Source organism: Pristis pectinata, chromosome 1, assembly GCF_009764475.1.
Source record: "Pristis pectinata isolate sPriPec2 chromosome 1, sPriPec2.1.pri, whole genome shotgun sequence".
NCBI lineage: Eukaryota > Metazoa > Chordata > Chondrichthyes > Rhinopristiformes > Pristidae > Pristis > Pristis pectinata.
The window spans coordinates 66,760,024-66,781,241 of record NC_067405.1 but is presented as its reverse complement, the minus strand read 5'-3'; the positions used below and the strand labels follow the sequence as shown (position 1 = coordinate 66,781,241).

The 21,218-nt window shown below is 37.3% G+C and overlaps 1 protein-coding gene across 9 annotated transcripts in view; it reads right to left on the bottom strand.

Moving 5' to 3' along the window:
* Positions 1–21,218, bottom strand: part of hdac4 (histone deacetylase 4) — a 317,998-nt gene that overhangs the window by 41,556 nt on the left and 255,224 nt on the right. For all 9 annotated transcript variants that reach the window (XM_052044275.1, XM_052044186.1, XM_052044757.1 and 6 more), the window contains 2 exons: positions 10,389–10,575; positions 8,213–8,346 (listed from right to left, as the gene is read on the bottom strand). In XM_052044275.1, the coding sequence (XP_051900235.1) occupies positions 8,213–8,346; positions 10,389–10,575 (321 nt within the window). The remainder of the gene's footprint in view (positions 1–8,212; positions 8,347–10,388; positions 10,576–21,218) is intronic.

Here is a 21,218-nt window from a genome sequence, read left to right as displayed (position 1 = left end):
ACCTCAATCACAAGATGAAAACCAGACATTTTACCCTGCTTTTCACCTGCAGTAAGAAGAGCAATAAATGTCTCTGACCTTGAAGTTTCATCTCAGCAGAAGAATAATTCATTATGCATTAAGTGGTAAAACATTCCTGTCCTTATTGTCCAACTTTCCCTGCACAGTGCCAAAGTTATGTTTCTACCTCAATATTTCCTGAAGGTGAAGATTATTTAACAGAATGGGAGTTAAGCATGTTAAATAGGTAGAAGCGTTTAATACTTGGGACATATTTATTAAAAGCTTTCATGAAATGTTAAACGTGTCCCTGGGGCAAGCCATAGCACCAATCACATCTGTAGCTTCCGATATCAGATTCATCCATGTTATATAGATGTAGCCAACTTCACCTGCAAGTATTTATTTCAAAAGCTTATGTTAAAAATGTTGGACCTTTCTTTTGGAGTTCAGTTTTAAAAATTCACTGAAAATTCTAAATTCAATCTGCAAGATATCCAACAGGAACTGGATTTTTCTTTTGCCTATTTTTCCTCATGGCTTATACTTAATTTCCTGCTCTGAAATGAGCATTTATGATTTTACGTATGGAACTTCTTTTCCTTTTACCTAGGTTTTGAATCATTTACCATCTCTACCAACTCTGACCAACTGTTAACATCCACTGCAGATTACGTCCACATTCAGGCTGCCAGTTCCTCACTGCTTCAGACTGTTATCACTGCTCAGACCGAGGCTCCTCTCAGGCTACCGCTCTCACTGCTTTATACCGTTGTACAGGAGAACAGCCAGCTGAATATTTTCATTTGTCTCCTTCTGAAATGAGTTGGGTGGCATGTTAAGCTGGGTCTTTCACTCTCACCCATCATGACAATGAACTTGTGGTGTCACCCCAGATACATCTGTTAGTGCTAATCCTCAGATTCTTAATGATAGCAGGACTGTAATTGTCAGTTGCTGGTTGGTCCTTTCCTAAATGTTTATGCATTAGTGAGGCTCAGTGGGTAAGCTCTCTCATATCAAAATCAGAAGCTTCAGTCCAGAGACCAGAGTACAAAAGCCTAGGTGATTCTTCAGTGGGGGTGCTGATGTGATGTCTTTCAGATGAGAGATTAAATCAAAGTTTACTGTTTTCTTGGGGATCAACAAAATATCCCATGGTAATATTTTCCAGAGCAAAGGAGTATCTAAATGTCCTGAACAATATTTATTGCCTACTTATCGTTACTAAAAAAAACTTTTGTTCATTATCACATTATTATTTGTGGGAGTTTGCTGCAGAGATAGGTCACTGTGTTTGTTACAGAAGTACTCCACTGGCAGTAAAATGTTTAGGGAAATCCTAAAAGAATGTGAAAGGCATTAAGTAAATACAAACTTTGTGTATCATTCCATATTTAGATTTCATTTTACCCTAATTCTTTTCAGGAAAATAATTTTCCTAATTTTTCTGCTTTGTCACCAGAGTAGCCCTTGGTTCCCAGTTGGGCTATTTTCTAAGTCTCTCAAGCTCTGCCTCCTGCCCATCTGCAATTAATTGGCTTCTTTTGCCATGCCAACAATCTTTTTTTTAAACAAATATACAAATATTTTTCTTTAACTTTTTGATATTTTTATTTTCCCCTAGCTCAAGCTTTAGTTTTAACTGCTGCCTCTTGGGAGATTCCATATAGGTCGCCACATTTCTCTTCCATGCTTTTATAGAACTCCTCACCACCCATTTTACCATAAATGGTTATAATTTAAACTTTTGCACTATATCAGCTGTACTGTTGCTTTTAAACTTTTCTAGCAATCTCTACTTAGTAATTTTTCTTTAAGTAGTTTTGGGTAAGGAAATATTAAAGTTCTATATTATTTTCTGATTGAGACATTGCATGTGTGTACAGATTGTGCAAGTGAGGGAAAAATATCACAGAATTATGATCATAAATCTGTTGTTTTATGTTCTATTGCTTTACACTCTGTGAATGAGGTGAAAGATCTCATTTAGGAAAGGGGAGAAAATCAGAAGGGAACAGAAAGAAATAAAAGCAACATTTATAGAAACTTCTAGAGGTACTACTTCCTGGAAATTTTTGGTGCACCAAAGCATTGTTGTGTTTTACACCAATTTGAAATTAGGTTCCCTGCAACAAAAATTGCAAAACTGATCAAAATCCAATATAAAACAATCTTATGATGGTTCACACCAAAACCAGTACTAAAGTGGACCTTTCGTAATTCTCGATGAGATCTCACTCAGTGCACCTCCTGACAATTTGTTACACAGCAGCCACAGAGAAGCTCATGGCAAAGAGCAACAACACACATTATGGGTGCCATGGAGGCAAGAGAGGTTGTAGGGGAAAGGAAGAGCAGTTCCCACTTTCACATTTCCAGGAAGTACATGATTCCTTTGCCCTGAATGACTCTGCACCAATGACACTTTCAGTGGCCAGCACTATCTGGAGGGATAGATCCTTATCCTGCAAGTCCTCGTCTACAAAATACACACCAAGAGCAAGGTCCTGTGCACCAGGAGGTTAAGGCACCCACAATGTCCACCATAAAAAGTCTGGCAGGAAGTGGCTCCAGTGGTCTTTTCCAGAAAGCCCTACACTAATGGAGGAATGTGGAAAGAAATTTCATTTACTTAGAGTGATGGAGAGACCACTGCTTATTGCTGCAGTGTGTTGTTCCTCACAAGAAAGTGCACTTTATGCTGAAGTCTGGGATCTTTGAGGAAAGTATCACTGATCAGGAAACACATGTTGTAGGAAGCTATTTCAGGGACTGAATCAGGGATTCATTTATTTGTGTGTTATAATCAGCGCAGCTGGACATGCAAAGCAGGATGCGAGGGATGGCACAAAAGGAAGCCATTTGGCCCATTGAGTCTACACTAGCTCTCAGAGCAATCACATCAATCCCATTCCCCCATTTATTTTCCCTGTAACCTATTCTCTATCACACACCTCAAGGAATGACATCCCAGTAGTGGTGGAAACACTTTCTATTAGTTAAAACAAATTTTCTAGACTTTGGAAGATGAAATCAGTTCTGCTGCTCAGCCCAAGTTCTCAATGTCAGAGTTTTCCTTCAAATAGCAGGAAAAACAAGAAACAAGCACAAACTAGTCTTAGCTCCACAGAGCCTGTTCAGCGAGTCACTATGTGAAGACTTGAGTTCCAATTTACACTGTTACAGGCAGAAATGCCCAATAGCTGATGTCAGGCATAATGACATACAAATGCATAGTCCAATTTTATGAATGGTTCAATTTCACCCTGAAACAATTGTTAGTGCATTGTACTTAGGTACCAACCATAGAAAATTTGATTTTACCTAACAGATGGGTAATGTGCAATCCAACTTCTAGGCTTATTTTCCTGACATACTGAGCGCATGGCATGGGAAATCAAAGGTTAATCTGTTTGAACTTTTAGTTTTTCAGCGTCTTTTTTCTCCTCTTCATATTTGTAAGCTTTTACAAAGAATACACCTGTACAAGATGATTTTTGTTTAGATTGACTTCATTTTTCCCCAAACTATTTATAGGAAAGACAATAAATCTGGATGTCAATCTCGATAATGAGGCTTGAATGGTCAAAGAAGAAAACACTGCTGACATTATCAAAACTTTCTCATCATTTAAAGTGCCATACTCTTTCTCCTGCACTAAACTAGACTAAACGATGACAAGAAATTTGGTGGTGTTGTAGATAGTGCAGAAGGTTGTCGTAGGTTGCAATGGGATATTGACAGGATGTAGAGCTGGGCAGAGAAGTGACAGATGGAGTTCAATGTGGAGAAGTGTGAAGTGATACACTTTGGAAGATCTAACTTGAAGGCAAAATACATGGTTTGTGATAGGATTCTTAGCAGTGTGGAAGAACAGAGAGATCTTGGGGTTCTAGTACATAGATCCCTCAAAGTTGTCGCACAAGTTGATAGGGTGGTTAAAAAGGTGTATGGTGTGCTGGCCTTCATTAGCCAGGGGATTGAGTTCAAGAGCAGAGGGGTAACATTGCAGCTTTATAAGACCCTGGTTAAACCACATATGGAATATTGTGTTCAGTTCTGGTCACCACGTTATAGGAAGGATGTGGAAGCTTTGGAGAGGGTGCAGAGGAGATTTACAAGAATGCTGCCTGGATTGGAGAACATGTCTTATGAGGAGAGACTGAGCAAATTAGGGCTTTTCTCCTTGGAGAAATGGAGGATGAGAGGAGACTTGATAGAGGTATATAAGATTATGAGAGGCATAGACAGAGTGGACAGCTAGCATCTTTTCCCCAGGGTGGTAATGGCCAATACTAGAGGTCACCCGTTTAAGGTGTGTGGAGGAAAGTTCAGGGGGGGATGTCAGAGGTAAGGGTTTTTGTTTTTACACAGAGAGTGGTGAGTGCCTGGATTGCACTGCTGGTCGGTGGGGGTGCGGGTGGGGGGTGGTAGGGGCTGATACAACAGGGTAATTTAAGGGACTCTTAGATAGGCACATGTATGAAAGAAAAAGAGGGTTATGGGAGGTGAAGTAGAGAAGGGGATAGATAGAATGTGGATAAGGTTTATATAGGTTGGCACCACATCGTGAGCCGAAGGGCCTGTACTGTGCTGTACTGTTCCATGTTTAAAATATTAAAAGGAATGTTCAAATATTGGTAGGTTATTTACCCATGTCAGGAAATACCTGATCAAAAAGCAAAAATGCCTTCTAAAATAGATAAATCTCATGCAAAAGTTCGGAACTCTATAAAGAGGCATATTTAATTCAAGTACTGACAACTGACAGATATAGCAACATGTGCAACAGTGGGTATGACTACAAAAGCACATCTCTAGATAGGTAGTAACCATATAGGCGTTTTTTCAAAATTCAAATGTTAGATGGAAATAATATATTCCAAATTTACCAAACACTGTTTCTTTCTATTTATACTTCTTCCATATGTCATACTGTCCAGTGCAGTATACTTCTTTTGTAGGTAAAAGTTCAAATGGAGTGATGCCATCATCATGCCGAGCTGCAGGTCTTTGAAATTACTACATAAATATGTTTGTACTTAGTGATACGAGGCTTAGTTTTAAACCAACCAAGAATGGTCTCATGTGATGAATACCGTCTGTTGCACTAAATTAAGCTCTGTTTGGAAAACTATTGTTTTATAAACATAATCAACTGAAATACTTTAATAGGTTTTATTTTGTTTGGAATTTATGAACAGTATTACCAACTTAACATTATAATTAAAAAGATATGCAGCTCATCAAATTAATATGCTCATGCCACAACAGAATAGGAACAGGATGCTACACTGTACCCCCATACACAAACATAAATCTGAACTTGCTTGTTAAAAAGGGGGAAAATACAATTTATAATATTACAACTTATTATTAATGAATTTCACAGAAGTCCAATGTGCACACATTTACTATATGGTAAAATGAGAAAAAAGACTTTATTTGGAAATAAATTCTTTTAAGATTCTCAAAAAACCTATTTTAAAAAAAAAGAATTTTGGACAAAATATACTAAAAGCTACCTTTTAAAAAAAGTGATTTAGCTAATGTAACATCAAAGAACAAAGGTACAGTACAGCCTCTGGGAAAGGACTGAGAATGAAATACTAGAGCTCCCTCTCAGGTACGAAAGATGTCTGGTGAAACTGGTGGTGAGGATGGCAGGGGAAAGGTGAAAAACTGCAGGATGCTAGAAATCTGAAATAAAATGTAAGAATGCAGAAAATACTCAGCAGGTTAGACATCATGTGGAGAAGGAAAAACAAGGTTAGTGCTTCAGCAAAGACCTGATTAAAGGTTATATAATAAACAACATAGGAGATAGAGGGGAATACTTCCTTAGTAAAAAAAAATAAACAAAATTAAATGCTATTTTACTTTAAAAACATAAAGGTTATTTGAATCCACTTAGGTTTTTTTTTTGCAAAACAATCTTTTTAAAATTAAAGGATGTTTACCATTGCCTTTCAAGACTCTTGAATTGTCCATTTCAGATCTTAGCCATTTCTTGTTATAGAGCTTGTATAGATGACTAAATGGGCTGTCTCTTAAATGAGTAGCTTGAGAAATCCTTACTTAGTGAGTGGATAATTCAAATACTCTGTTATTTCTTTCAATGACATTAATAAAGTAGAATGATGCACTGTAAGGAGAAACTGAAGAGCTTTTCCCTCGTCATTGGTTTTATTAAATATGGGAGAATATTACGTTCACTGCAGACATGTTAAAGAGTCCACTCACTCTGGATAAATGGCCTACAGAAAGTATGCCCTTCTGCACAGGTCAATTATTCCTGGTGGAAAATGTTGCATTTCATTGTTAGCAGAACATATATTCCCCAATTGTACAAGTGTTGTAAAGGATTCAACTGTCCCTGACATTAGCAATTATCCACTCAGAAATATTCACCTATTTCAGGCAAATGCTTTTTTTTAAAAAAACTCATTCCTTGATATTGAACGTTTGTAAACTGGGGTGTTTAGAATTCAACATCTGTATGCAGCATAGAGGGAAGCGTCAAATCAGAAACAAACCCTAGATTGCAGGTAGTAAACCATAATTGCTTTCATCTACCCATGCATATTTTTTCTGAATTGAATCATAAAATCTGCCACAACACTGCCAGCATTTTCTGTATATTTGCAAATTAATTTTTGTATTAGTTTCTTCCAGTTTCTTCCACCTTCCTTGACCGTTGCTTCCAATGTCTTCTGTCTCTCAGTTAGAACATAGAAACACGAGACAGAAGCAGAGCTAGGTGCTTCAGCCCCGTGACTGCTCTGCCATTCAACAAAATCATGGCTGATTTTTTAAGAATCTCAAATGTCACTTTTCTTCACCATCTCCACTTTCCTCGATTCCCTTGATATCCAAAAGTTCAATCTGTGTCATGAATTACTTAGTGTCTAGCCTCCACAGATCTCTTAGTTAGAGGAAAGCCTCTGGGCAAAGAAATGTCTTTTTACCTGCAAAACTACATACACCTGCAAAACTGTCTTGAAACACTGGGAGTTTCTGAACTGGTTCTTGAACTGGTTCTAATCTCAAAACTTTCAAATTAAAATGAAAGCTATGATCTCAAATTTGGAGGGTCTGATCTTAAAGGACAGATCAGCTTAAACACATTAGCAACACAATAATACGTGATGCTTTTATGAAATTATGCTCCCATCATTATAAAATAGTATATCCTCTAATTTACTATATGCATTAAATAATAATTATATGCAGCTGATCAGTCACAATTTTACACTTAACTACCTGTAAAAATAAATCATTTTAAAATATAAAAAAATAACAGTTTATATATAAACAGCCTCTTGGATTTGCCCATTTAAATTTTGAATTCAACAAATGAACTATACTCTATATCTAAGAGCCCCCTGAGCACTGACTAAGCAGGTCCACTCACCTTTATGTACAATTCCAAACCATTCCCCAGACAATGGAATTGTACTTAAAAGGGAAATATATAAACAAAGGACAGAAAATAAATTAAGTAGAAAAAAGGGTGTGAATTTTTTGTCTAGATTTCTAAGGCAGAGCAATTGAGCCCTCCTTCTGAATTAACCATTGTGCATTTAAGCACTAGACATTTAATTAGATGAATAAAATTTAATTATTTTTGCCTCTAACACTTTTTAAGTTCTGTGATGTCATGCACATTGAATCATGTACAAAAAGCCCACAAATTATACCAACATGAGGTTCCACATGAAAGTGCTGTAGCCAGAAGGATCGACACAATTAAAGAAAAAATTAACGCAGTGGCTGAGAGATATTGTTACTATAGTATCTAGCTCTTTGGATTTTTTTTGCATGATGAATTATGAAAGCACTGCTGCAGACTGCATATTTAATCCAAGCATTTATAGACTGCCTGCAATACATCCAAAACCATGAAATCAGGACGATGTTGAAATGATTTATATCAAGTTCCCATGTCAGATTTAATGACCATCACTTATCATGTTAATAAATTAACACAAGTCTTATCTGTGCAGATTTCAAATGGCTTCAACACAGTTCACAGGCAATTTGATCATGGTAAATGAATAAACCAAGATTTAAATCCTGCTTTTGAAGCTACACAAGATCCAACTTTCAATTTTTCTAAAGACCATTCTGTACCATTCAACCTTGGTGGCAACAGATTGTTTCCATTTTGACTTAAATCAAGAGGTTTCTGTCAGCGTTTGGAAATTACCTCACATTTGCTGCGCAGGCCTGTCTCTTGGAGTCGAGACCAGATACTCTGGATTCTACCGGCATGTTCAGGATGGCTATTTGTATTTCCACATGTGCAATGGTGCTTCAGCATCAGTGTATCATAAACAAGACCTGTCAGAGGAATGAAAGTAGTTGAGAAATAATTCACAAGACATAAAAAAAAGAACAAATAAAAACACATGTTAAAAATGTAAATAACACTTCTGTGGAGTTGAGAATTACAACAAGAAATGAATACTTGTTTGCTCAGGAATCTGATTTGTTGCCTTTGTCAACCTTCTTCACACTAATTCTAATAAAAACAGTAATTATTAAGGAAAATTTTGCCTTACAGAACTGACTATTAGCAATGATTCAACCAAAAAGAGGCCAACTTTACTAATGTACCAGAGGAGAATCTAGAGTTCTTATGAAAAGGAGCCCTTCATACAACAACCAGAACTTTATGACTTGTTTGTATACGGATAAACTTATCAAAATACAAAGTAGCAACAGGAATAGGCTATTCAAGCCATTCTGCCTTTAAATAAGATCCCATTGCAACCACTCCTCTTCATTCTTGTCTGGGCATATTTAATACGTGATAGGTATTTGTCGTACTTAATTAAGTTTGTAAATACCATCAATTTTTGGTACATGTAAAGAGTCTAATTAGTGTTTGACGCATATTCCTGTAACCTACAGCCACCTCTTATAGACATAACATTGATTAATGGATGGCAACTTATTTGATATCGGAATCAGTGTCCCCTTAATTATTAAAAATGCCTCTATCACTCAATCTGCTGCAAAATCTTCTGCAACATTCTGAGCTCAGAGATAATAACAACATTAATTTAATTTATAAAGGGCAATTAACTGTATGGTATAGAAGTCCTACAGAATTCAAATGACTGGATAGTGCTGTTTAAAAAGCTACACATTCAAGGCATGATGCAGAAGAGCATGGTACCAATCAAGTCCAGTGGATTTATTTGGCCACTAATAAGGACCTCAGATCACTGCTTCTAAAGACATACTTTCATTTTTTTTAAAAATCAGGAATGATGCCTACTTTAATTTCCATTATGCATCAAACTCTTACAGCAAGTCTAAACTGACAATCTTGATGTTAGGTTATTGCCTCGGAGATATTCTTGGTACATGAATTCTCAATTGTATTACAAGCAAGCTTTTGGGAAAAGCAACATTTTGGAAAAGAGACTGCAGGTGCTGGAATCAAGAACAAACACAGAATGTTGGAAGAACTCAGAGGGTCAAGCAACATCTACAGAGGCGAAAGGTCTAAGTTGACATTTAGGGTCACGACTGCATCAGGATTGAGAGGGAACAAGGAAAGATTGCCAGTATATAGCTGTGTGTGTGTGTGGGTGTGTGTGTGTGTGTGTGTGTGTGTGTGTGTGTGTGTGTGTGTGTGTGTGTGTGTGTGTGTGTGTGTGTGTGTGTGTGTGTGTGTGTGTGTGTGTGTGTGTGTGGAGTAGGAAAGAATCTCTTCAAAATTGGACTAGTAAATATACTTGAAAAATTTCCCTAAGAGCCCAAATATCAAGAACAATTCAAAAACATTCTAAAAGGTGCAGAGCTCCAGGTAGATGTTGTGATTACACTGGCTTATTATTAAATGCCTCAAAATCAATATACTGCAAATATTGAAAATCTGAAACAAAAGCAGAAAGTGCTGGAACTACTCATCAGGTCAGGCCACATCTATGAAGGAGAAACAGCCAATATTTCAGATCCGATTTTCTCTTTCCTCAAATACTGCCTGACTCGTTGACTGTTTCCAGCATTTTCAGTTTCTGAGAGGGAGACAGAGTTTCTGCTAGGAACTGAAAACAAAGGCTTTAGCTTTCCCAGTTTAACTGAAGAAACGGGATACATTTCCAGAATGGATGTTTAACAAGCAATCTGACAACAGGGAAACAGTGAAAAGAGATGGGTTTAGTCAGTGGACCTCATGCTTGGAATCAGAACTTGTGTACCTAAAACTTGGACATACATAAATTGTACAATATTTTGCATCCACATAAATATATCAAACATGTTACATAATAACTTCTCAGCAGAAATTCAACTCAGGGTGCATAAAAATGACCAGAGAAAAGGATCAGAGTTTACAGGTATCACCAGCAATTAATTTAACAACCATTTACCTGTAGTGAATTGAGGTTTACTGGGTGGTTCTTGAACAGAGATAGGAAAAGTGGCAGAAGCAGGTGATGATTGTGCTCGGGATAGGGGACGATGCCCACTGTAGGACACAGGGATCCCTGCCGCCTCCATTGACGCTTGGTAATTACGAAGCTGATGAATACGTTGCTGTTCCAGAAGCAAGGCTTGCTGTTACATTGAGAGAAATAATCAAGTTAAAGCGAAACCCTCAAATTATGCAGAAAGTTTATTCAACCATTCCTACTTTAGATGCAGTTTTATTTGATTACTCCCTTGGATGAGTCACATCTCCTTCTGACCACAGCAGTATTTTCATCAGTCCTGGTAAGCTTTAAATGATATATCATACTAATTTTTCCTATCTTTGAGAAAGGCAAGAGGATTACATTAGACCTTGTTTCATATTTTGATTCATGTCATTCAAAGAATAAATAAATGAGTAGTTGGATATATTCATCCAGACACATTTACCGTGGAAATTAAACTACCTTGTCACTCGAAGAAATTAATGCACACAATCCCTACACTAAATTACTCTTGTGAATTAATCTTTTTGTAAACAGTGAAATTTTAATACTGCCATTGCAGTGGGAGTTAGAGGTCAGTTCTAACACTTACATTTAAAATCAATTATCTATTTCAAAGCATTTGACTAATTTAAAACTTCTGGGAACAGCAGTCATAACACTTAGGATTAAAGCAACTCCGTTCAAAATGAATGATGTACATAATATCACAGACAACTAAGTATGTTTGATTTATTTGGCTTCTTCCCCATTCAAAGCTATAACTTTGGAGACACGCAACCCATTGATCTGTGCAATGTTTTGTTGGGATGGGGACATGGAATTTAACTATGGATAACTTCCATTCTATTGGGTAAAGCTTTCTGCATTTCTGCCTGTCAGCCAAGATTCCATCTGTTGATCTTAAACGCGGAGAGACTAGAGACCTGTATGAGAACAGAAGTAGATAGCGCCAGCCTTCCATTTTGTGACATGTGGATAAAATTAATTGATTTTTGTCACAGGTACCTGCTGCTACCTAATTGTTCTTAAGAATGAAATTTGACTGTATTTAATAATGTTTGAAAATATAATTTGTAGGTACCTCATTGACAAGCAGTACTATGGTGGAGATAGCTGCCAGGACTGACACACCAAAAGAAAAATAGTATCAATACGCACAAATAACACTTTCATGTCAGCAGAAAATTTAATGAATGATAACTCATGGCACTCTTAAAATAGCATTTGTTGTAGTGCTGTAGCGTCATCTTTTATTGACGCAGCAATGTAATTACATTTTTTAAAATTTCCTAATAGATTCTATTGCTTAGGAGGGAAATTTTAAAACATGAAATAAACAAGTTTCATAGATTTATAAACCACACCTAGTGGGAGCACACTCAACAACTGGTTATTAAAAGGTAAGAGCTGGAGTATTAATGAAAACACTTTTGCAACTGACACTGAGAAAATGGCAAACAAGGGAATATTTCATAAGATACAGCAATATTCCCCAAATTCCATCAGAAGGTACATTACTTAAATACTACAAAAATTACAAAATTGAGTTGTAATATTCTAAAGCAGGTAGATAAAGAAACAGATGGCCTTCATATACTGTACTTATATAAATGTGTTAAATGTCCATGCACACACAGTGGGATATTCAACTTAAACAGTATTAGTGTAAGGTGCTCGAATATTTCAGTCAATATTACTTGCCAGCTCAATTTGAGCTGGCAGGTCTTCCTTCATCTTATAATTCTTCTGAATTATGTACATTTTTGAGATACAAATATAGATTATAAATGGAATAAGGGTATTTCAAAGAACATTCACTTTCAGATTTATTGAAATATTTGAAAATAAAAGGGAAAACAAATGATTTTTAACAGAGGCCATCTTACTGATGGCTTGGTGTGACACTGAAGCATAAGGAGTAAATTTTGTTCAATCCAATGTTTTTACTGAATTCATTGATATTAACTGGGACAATATTTGGTCCCAGTGTCATATGGCTGGGGAGCAAATGCTGAGATACTCATCCTGATCATTTTCCAATAAATTCAGTTAAAAGAGATGTATGTTTGCGAACTGGATGGGGGCAGGTTAATATTCAGATTCAATCTGTTTTTTTCTTCTTCCTCATTGCATCCCCCTGCTCATAAACACATTGAATAGTTTGCTAGAATTGGAGTTCACAAATCCATCCAGGCAAGATCTAGAAAAATTGCTAGTATTGATGGAATAATGGCCCACATTCTGTGGGAAACCTTGCCAGTAGCTCATGTAACTGCTGATGTTTTCTTGCAGTTAGCAACCATGGGATTTCCATCAAAAAACAAAGTTGCAGTCAGCTGTTTTGATGACTGTGCTTCTCATAAGAGATCACGTTGCAAAAATGTCCTTCACTTAATCCTCAAACAATTTGCATCAGAAACAACCTGTTATAGGAACAGCTTCTCCATTTGTTTCAATGGAGGGAGTGGCTTTAAGAGACTGAGTGTAGCTAGATATTTTAAAATTATTTATGTATCTCTTCGGCTTGTCTTTGTTTATTTTTTGAAGATATCCTGTAACTTAATCAAAATTTTTTTTTACTGTTTTTCTGATGTCTGCCAGCCAGCTATGCAGGGTGGGAGGTGTATAATATCGCCATCTGCCAACGTTTTTCCACCATTTTTTTTATGGAACGTGCTTATCTTATCCTATACTTATAAGCACACAAATGGAAACCATTCACCCAGCCGGTATTTTCCAACTCCCAGGAGACAAATTCCATTAGCCCCACCCCCCTTTCTCCTTATTTCCCTGCCTCCCTTCCCCACCCCCAATAACGTAATGACATTACATTAGACATAGCTCTGTGAATTCTCTTGAATTGTTACACTAGCCCCATGTATCAAGTATCTGCTTATAGTGGTGTTCCGTAGGTATTTTGTCAGATCTAAACCCTGGTACTAGCTGATTTCCTAATGCAGAATTCCTCCAATAATTTGCTGAATTAACCCTTATTAAGGAATTACATTTTTTGTCTATATTGTGTCAGATTGTTTTGGCCATTGATAATATTGTTCCATGTGTGGGTGAGGATGAAATACCCTAACATTATATTTCAATTCTCCTTTAGGGGGCACCATTGAGACAATGTAATGTTAAATCCTTTTCATCTTCTTAAAAATATAATGATATTTGCTGGAAAGTCAAAGCAACTCATATCTATGAGAAAGAATTGAACAGTAAAGGCTGGAGAGTAGGCAAGACAAATGATTCAAATAAATTTATATCAGAAGGTGCACGTTATAGGAACAGAAAGGTTATTCAGTCACTGCTGCATGTTTGCTTCATTAAATTTAATTAATTAATACGAAACTTTGGAACAAAGAGAACCTGCTTTCGGGTACTTTAAAAGCTGATATTCATGGAAAGTTTTCAAAAAGAATGCATGTTCATCTTGAATATATTTATTCCAGTGATCTGGCATTACAGGCAAATCCTTTCAGTCATGGCCTAAAAATACATATTTTTTGAAGTATGTGATCAATCCATTCTTTGCAATCCTAACTGTTAAATAGCTTGTGTACAAATTTGCTCCCTCTCCCCACTGTACAATTGAAAAGCATTTTATTTAAAAGTTTGTTTTTGCTCTAAACATTTAGAGCACTGCCTGTGGTTAACACTGTTGATCTGAGCTGAGAAACTAAGGAAAACACCTGCTGAGGCTTTGAAGTAGGCAGATTAATGGCTGACTCCTGCATGCTTTGAACTGCACACAGAGTAATTTGTAATCAAGCTGAACAGTGCTGCTCATTAGAGATAAAACAGACGCTTACTTTCCAGAATTGAAATATATATTTTACTAGCTTGTCGGTATTCAAAAAAGAAATGTGATTTAAATGAGATTTAAAAATATTTAAACAGCATGATCTTTCATAAAAAAGTAAAAGAACCTAGAACTACAGAATTGGTACTGTGCTACAGAATTTGCCCTGTCCCTTTACATTTGAATTCCAAAATACAGGAAGGTTGATGTGAGGGACACTGGCTATATTGCTATACATCAAATTTGAAGCTCCTTAAGGAAAACATGCACACTCATTCCCTACAGTTATTTTCTCATTAATAACTGTTCATTTTCTCAGCCCTCCAAACTATACTGATATCTAGAGTCATTCCTGCTCTGTGGATTAGAGCGGAAGACGTGTCAGAAGATGCGATGAAAAGCAAGGCAGCAATTTGTCCAAAGTCAATGTACTGGTAGACAGGACGTGGTGCTCTGGATATCATCTAAAAACCTGCTTTTACGGACTTCTAAAACTCTGGATAAATGGAGTCAGAGTTGATTGTAAGCTATTAAAGTTATTAAAACTTTAGAAGACTCAGTTTAATAAAATCTTTTTTTTCATTACATTAGTTAGGTAAATTTCAAAATCCCTATAAATGAAATAACTCACAATATCAAAATATTGTGCTCTGTGTTAAATACAACCTTGACCTCCAACACCAAACTCCTTTCTATTTCAGAGAAGTATTTCTATCTTCGGCACTCTGAAGTACTTTTCTTTTCCCTCTTGGTGAAAGCTTGTTTGAAAAAATTCCACAATGGCCTGGCCTGGATCTTCCAGGTCCCATGATTCCCACCTGCCTGCATTTACATGTGGAGAAATGATCTTGCTGGCACCCTCGAGTTGGATGGCAAAGTCCAGACAATGAGTAGGTGTCAGGTGGCATACAGCTGAGGCCCCAACCCTTGAAGAACCCTGACAAGGTTTGACAGAAGGGACAGCTTGGGGCAGATTTTTTAAGTTTTTAAATGTCAAAGACATTGTTGCAAGTATTCAAAAACTACTTGTTTTCATTTTTAACACACATTAAAAGAATTAGAATGAAAAACATCAAACTAGACAAAAATAAATCACCTCTACTTTACTGAAGTCTGAGAATCTCCACTCAAATAGGGTTAATTTTAGACCAGAATTGGAGAGGTGATTTTCCATGCAATTCTGGGCAATCCCAGCGAGACAAGATTTCATAATAATGACAGATACAGTGGCAGCTGTCACTTGATAGGTCCTAGATTTTTAAGAGGCTTCACCCAAGTCCAGGACTCAGTTCCATCTGATTAGCTAAACATCATCAAAGGTTTTGCTTGCCATAGCCAGGAAGGTTTAGTTCAATACTCAGGAAAGGCAGACCAGGCAAATTTCTATCCAGAAACAGTTCAGTTTCCTATGCAAGGCAATGACATCACCTTCACAGCAGCTGTGAGTTATTCTCATCTCAACACTGCTTAGAGGAGAAGTTCCAAATGGTTACAACCTCTCCCTAAATTTAATGAAACAGTTACTTTTGCTCTTGCCTCTATATAAAATGTGACAATTGTCAAACTGAGATTTGTCTAGAATTGTTTTGAATACACCAAATCTCTTCATTGGTGTATGCGACCACCCATGTCTCAATGTAGTTAACTGGAGTCCTTCCAGTTAAATGCTAAGCACAGCCCCATGCGTAGTTACTGTGTCCTAAATGTCTTCATTCAGTTGAACTTCCAGAAACTTGCATATTTTAAGTAGATTTGCCTCTCGTGGGGTTTTAAAGACAACATTGCGTGTGTAACCTGTGAAGAAAGTACACAAGCTTTTGATGCCAATATAACATCAGGAATGGAATCTTCTTACAGACAGAGGTCACCATTGAGCTGTCTTGCGGGGGGATGCAACAAAAAAATAAGGTATCACAAGGGACCTAATATAAAAGGAATACATAAATAAATTGTAAACTCAATTGGAAATCCCTGCAGAAACCAACTGCAAAAGATCTTCCTAGAATAGTTTGCAACCACTTAGCTAATGTCAATAGAAATGCACAACAGCATCAAGGTACCATGTAAAGTCTATATGAAGGACTCATAGTCCAAGTAATAAAAAAATCACAAAATACGCAACATTTGATTGTTACACTTAGAACCCGGCATAATTCATCAAATGCTGGTTGGACTAAATTTATACAATCAAACATGGAAATAGCGTAAGGGATAAGATCCCAAATCTGAATAAAACACATCATAAAGGCACGAGGCTTGGGGCGGCTATGGTGGATAACTGCACAAGAAAAAACAAAGCAACTACTAATATAAAACATAGTTTACAAGTGCTTGATATACCTTTAGGCACAAAAACCTCACAAGTGACTATCCATCAAGAGAAATTAAAGACACCATTAGATCAAAAGTAAGGGCCAATGATATTGGACAAAAAACTGAGGCTTAGGATTGGGAAAATTTCAGAATTCAGCAAAGGAGAGTGAAGAGATAAATAAGGAAAGGGGAAGGAGAATAACAAAAGTAGTCTAGTAGGAAACAAGAAAAGGCCATAGAAGTCTCTATAGATATGTGAAAAAGATTGGCTAAAGTTAATGTTTATCCCTTACAGAACAAGACTGGAGAAATGGCAGAGAAATTAAAGAACATTTTTTTTAAACATTCATCTTTACAGTAGAAGCCACAGAAAACATCCTGGAAATAGTGGAGCACTACGGGTCTAGACTGAATGAATAGCTGAAAGAAATTAGTATTTGTGAAAAATTAGTGTTGGAGAAGTTGGATTGAAAGGCAAACAAATCCCCAAGACCTGATGACCTAGGATACTGAAGGAGACAGCAACGGAGATAGTAGATCATCTGCCAAAACTCCATAGATACTAGAATGCTTTCCTCAGATTAAAGTTAGCAAATGTTACCCCACTACTTAAGGAAGGAAGGAAAAGGACAAACAAAACTATAGACCAATTAGTCTGACATCAGTAAAAGAAAAACATTGGAATCTATTATTAAGGAAATGGTAATAGAGCACTTAGAAAATAATACTAGGAATGGGCAGAATCAATATGGACTTATAGAAGGGTAATCATGCTTAATAAATTTGGTTGATGTGGTATATTTCTACTTTCAGAAGGCCTTCAATAAGGGTGCCACATAAGAGGTTATTATAAAAATATAGAACTGGGGGTAATATATTCGCATGAATTGTGGGGTGGTTAACAAAGAAAATAGAGTAGGAATAAACAAACAGGTTTTTGCTTAGGAGGCTGTAACTAGTGAGGTGCTGCATTGTTCAGTTCTGGGATCCCAGCTGTTCAAATCTATATCAACGAAGGAGGGGATCAAGTGTAAACTATCCAAGTTTGCTAATGTGGAAAGACACGAGGTCATCCACTTTGGGAGAAGTAAGTTGTGAATAGGTCATAAGGAAGGTACAAAGTTAGGTTAATTGAGTGAACAAAAACTCTGGTAAATGGAGTACAATGTGGGAAAAGGTGAGATTGTCCATTTTGGTTAGGAAAATAAAAATAAGCAAATTATCTAAATGGTGATAGATTGCAGAATGATCTGCGTGTCTGACTGTACGATTTGCAAAAGTGTAGTATTCAGGTACAGCAGTAATTAGGAAAGCAAACAGAATGACACTGTTTATTGTGAGGGCAATTGAATGTAAAAGAGGGTTATGCTTTTGTTATAGAAGGCGACCATTGTGATGACATATAGAGTAATGTGTATAGTATTGGTCTCCTTTTTTTTAAAAAGATATAGTGTTGGAAGTAGCTCAGAAAAGGTTACTATACTGCTACCTGAAATGGACAGTCTTGTTTCTGCTGGAGTTTAGAAGAGAGATGTTCAACTTCACTGAAACATACAAGAGCTTGAGGGGTTCTGGTAGTATCAACGTGGAGATGATGTTGTCTCTGGTGGGAGAATCTAGAGTTAAGGGTCAATGTTTAAAAATATGGCATTGCTCACTTAAGATGGAGATAAGGCAAAAATTTTGCTCTCATAAAGGTGAAGAGTTTTTTTGAACTTTCAGAGATGATAAGTTTGCCATTTAATGAGAGACTGAGTAGACTGGGACTGTATGCACTAAAGGCCAGAAAATTGAGATTTCATTGAAACATACAAAATTCTTAAAAGGCTTCACAGACTAGATACAGAAAAGATGTTTCCCCTTGCTGAGGACTCTCAAATTAGGGGCACAGTATCAGAAAAAGGAGTGTAGAGAAATTTCTTCACTCAGAGTGTGGCGAACCTTTAGAATTCTCTACTCCAGAGGGCTGTGGAAGCTCAGTTATTGTGTTCACTCAGAACAGAGATGGATCAATTTCTGGGCCTTGAGGGAATCGAGGGTTGTAGGGACAATGCTGGAAAATGACACCAAGTTAGATCAGCCATGACCTTAACAAAAAAAAAGCCTACCCCTACCACTATTACTTGCTTCCTTATGAATCCAGAGCAGGGAATGGATTGGTGTAAGGGATGCGGCAACACAAAGCTGAGATCAGCAACTCAAAATGGAGAAAACTCCATGCAGCTCCACTTGATTAACATTTTCTGGTGGTATACATTAGTTTCAATACACTGTACCAACGTCCTAGTCCTGAATTATGCCAAAACTGATATTGGCTGGATTGAGGACAATACTCTGGATTATTCAGAGGCCAGTGGACATTCTATGTAGGGCTAATAAGTTATTCAGGAAGGGATATGTAGATGGGCTAGACAGCTTTCCTCTGAAGATCAGCTTTGCAAATGGCACTGTTTTAAAATATCAAATGATTGTGCTTCTTGGATTATTTAACAATATGTACAGCATGTGATAAATTATATCAGAAGATCTCATATTTTCAGTGCATAAGAGACCATTTGGCCCATCGTCTATGCTGGCTCTCAGGGCAACCCCATCACAACACTTATTTCCAGGTAACTATTTTCCTTCATGTATCCATCTCCTGACATCTACCTAAGTAAGGGGTAATTTACAGAACCCAATTAACCTACCAACCTGCACGTCTTTGGGACATGGGAGAAAACTGGAGCTCCCGGAAGAAACCCACACGGCCACAGGGAGAGCGTGCAAACTCTACAATGACATTACCAGAAGTCAGTATTAAACTCTGGGTGCAGCATCTGAGAGGCAGCAGAGCTACCTGCTGTGCCACTGTGCCACCCCAGTGTTAGCTCCAGAGCTAGGAGCTGCAAATAAACAGAAATCATTTCATATGCAAAGTCTCAAGCAAACATGCAGTTACTTACACTGAGAACCTACATAAATGGTAAGATTTGTTATATAAAGCCATTGACAACAAATGTATTCATGCTTTATGTAATGCAAAAATAGTCTAAGATACGATAGGAACAGATCATCACCATTTGGACTGAGTGCATATCTTGTCACAAATATTTTCATCATAACCTCAACAGTCTGTCCTGCTCTCCACAGAACCAGATTACTAGATACCAACCTAACATGGACACTTCTGGGGCACATCTTGGTCAAAGACTCTAGTCAAATATTCAATGAACCTGGGTCCAAACCTTTCATCACCAGGGGTTTGTTTATGTGGACCACAGCCAACCCATAAAGCCAGCTGAACTGAATAAACACATGAAGCCAAGATGTGTTTATCTTTGGCACAGACCACACACAATTCATGGTCCAGAGTGCCTATTTGTTCTCTTGAATACAAGTGCAAAATATATTTCACAGCTGATTGCACTCAGGGGAGTCTCATATTTGCAAGATTTACAATTAGAAAAATGCAGCAGGCAGCAGCAACAGAAATCAGACAAGTCAGCTGCTAAAATGGGATTTGTCTTGCATTTATGTGATTGTGCTAGAAGTATGAATCACCGAAATTAACGGGTCAATTTTAACTCAGCAAATGGGTTAAAGTGCAACAAATGGGAGAAAGCACAACATCCTGAATTGGAAAAGTCATGGGCCTGGCAGAGCTAACAGTGTGAAATTGTCTGCTTGGATGAAAAGCAGTAGTAGTTCTGTGGAGGGATGAAAAGGATCAGTGTGCTCACCATCATTAAGGAATAAATTGACATTTACTCCTTAATGATGGTGAGCACGAATGGGTATCTGCACATCTCTAATTAAACACAACCATCCAGTAGAGCACCTCACACCCATAGAATGCACATCCTGCACTAAGCAAGAACTCTTGGATGCTTCCAATGACCTGGGAAACCCAGGGGCAGAGAGAGTCATCAGGTGGAGGAGTTTAAACTCTACGTTTTAAAGTTTGAACAACCGCTGATGGCACTGCAGTCTACTCATGAGATTGAGTGTTTCACGGATAGCACGTTCCATGAGGTGATCAGCCCACAGTTCAAGGAAGCACAGACTGAAAGGCTAGACAATTGCCAGCCAGTCTAAAAAAAAGACCAAACAGGTATTCAGGAGATCACTCTAACATCCTCATCCTTTGCTGGTATTCAGTTTCAAATACTAAAGGAGGAGAAGTTTCCTCCAGGGAACGCAGCCAAAGCCAAGACCACAACAACATAAGTGGCTCAACTATATAGGGCAGGAGGAGAAAAGTAACAAGAACAACAGTTACAAGAACTTTGATAGTTATGGCAATGGAGAGATGTTTCTAAGGTTGCAGGTAAGATTCTAGAATTGTATGTTACCCTCTTTGGTGACAGTATCAAAGTATCACTGAGCAGCTGCAGAACAGTCTGCAGCAAGAGGGTGAACAACCAGAGGCAGCATACACATTGGTAACAATGACACATGTAGAAAAAGGATTGCAGGATGATTTTAAGAAATCAAGAAAGAGGTTAAGAAATGGTACCTCAAAAACAATACAGTGCAACCTCTAAATAACACGGGTTATATGTAACCCATGTTTTTAAGTGAAATTAACATTCACCTAATTTTCTTCTTGGGGGGACATGATAATACCCGCAGTATGCACAAAACAGTAATACAATAAGGTGCGTTATATTGAGGCTGCACTATAA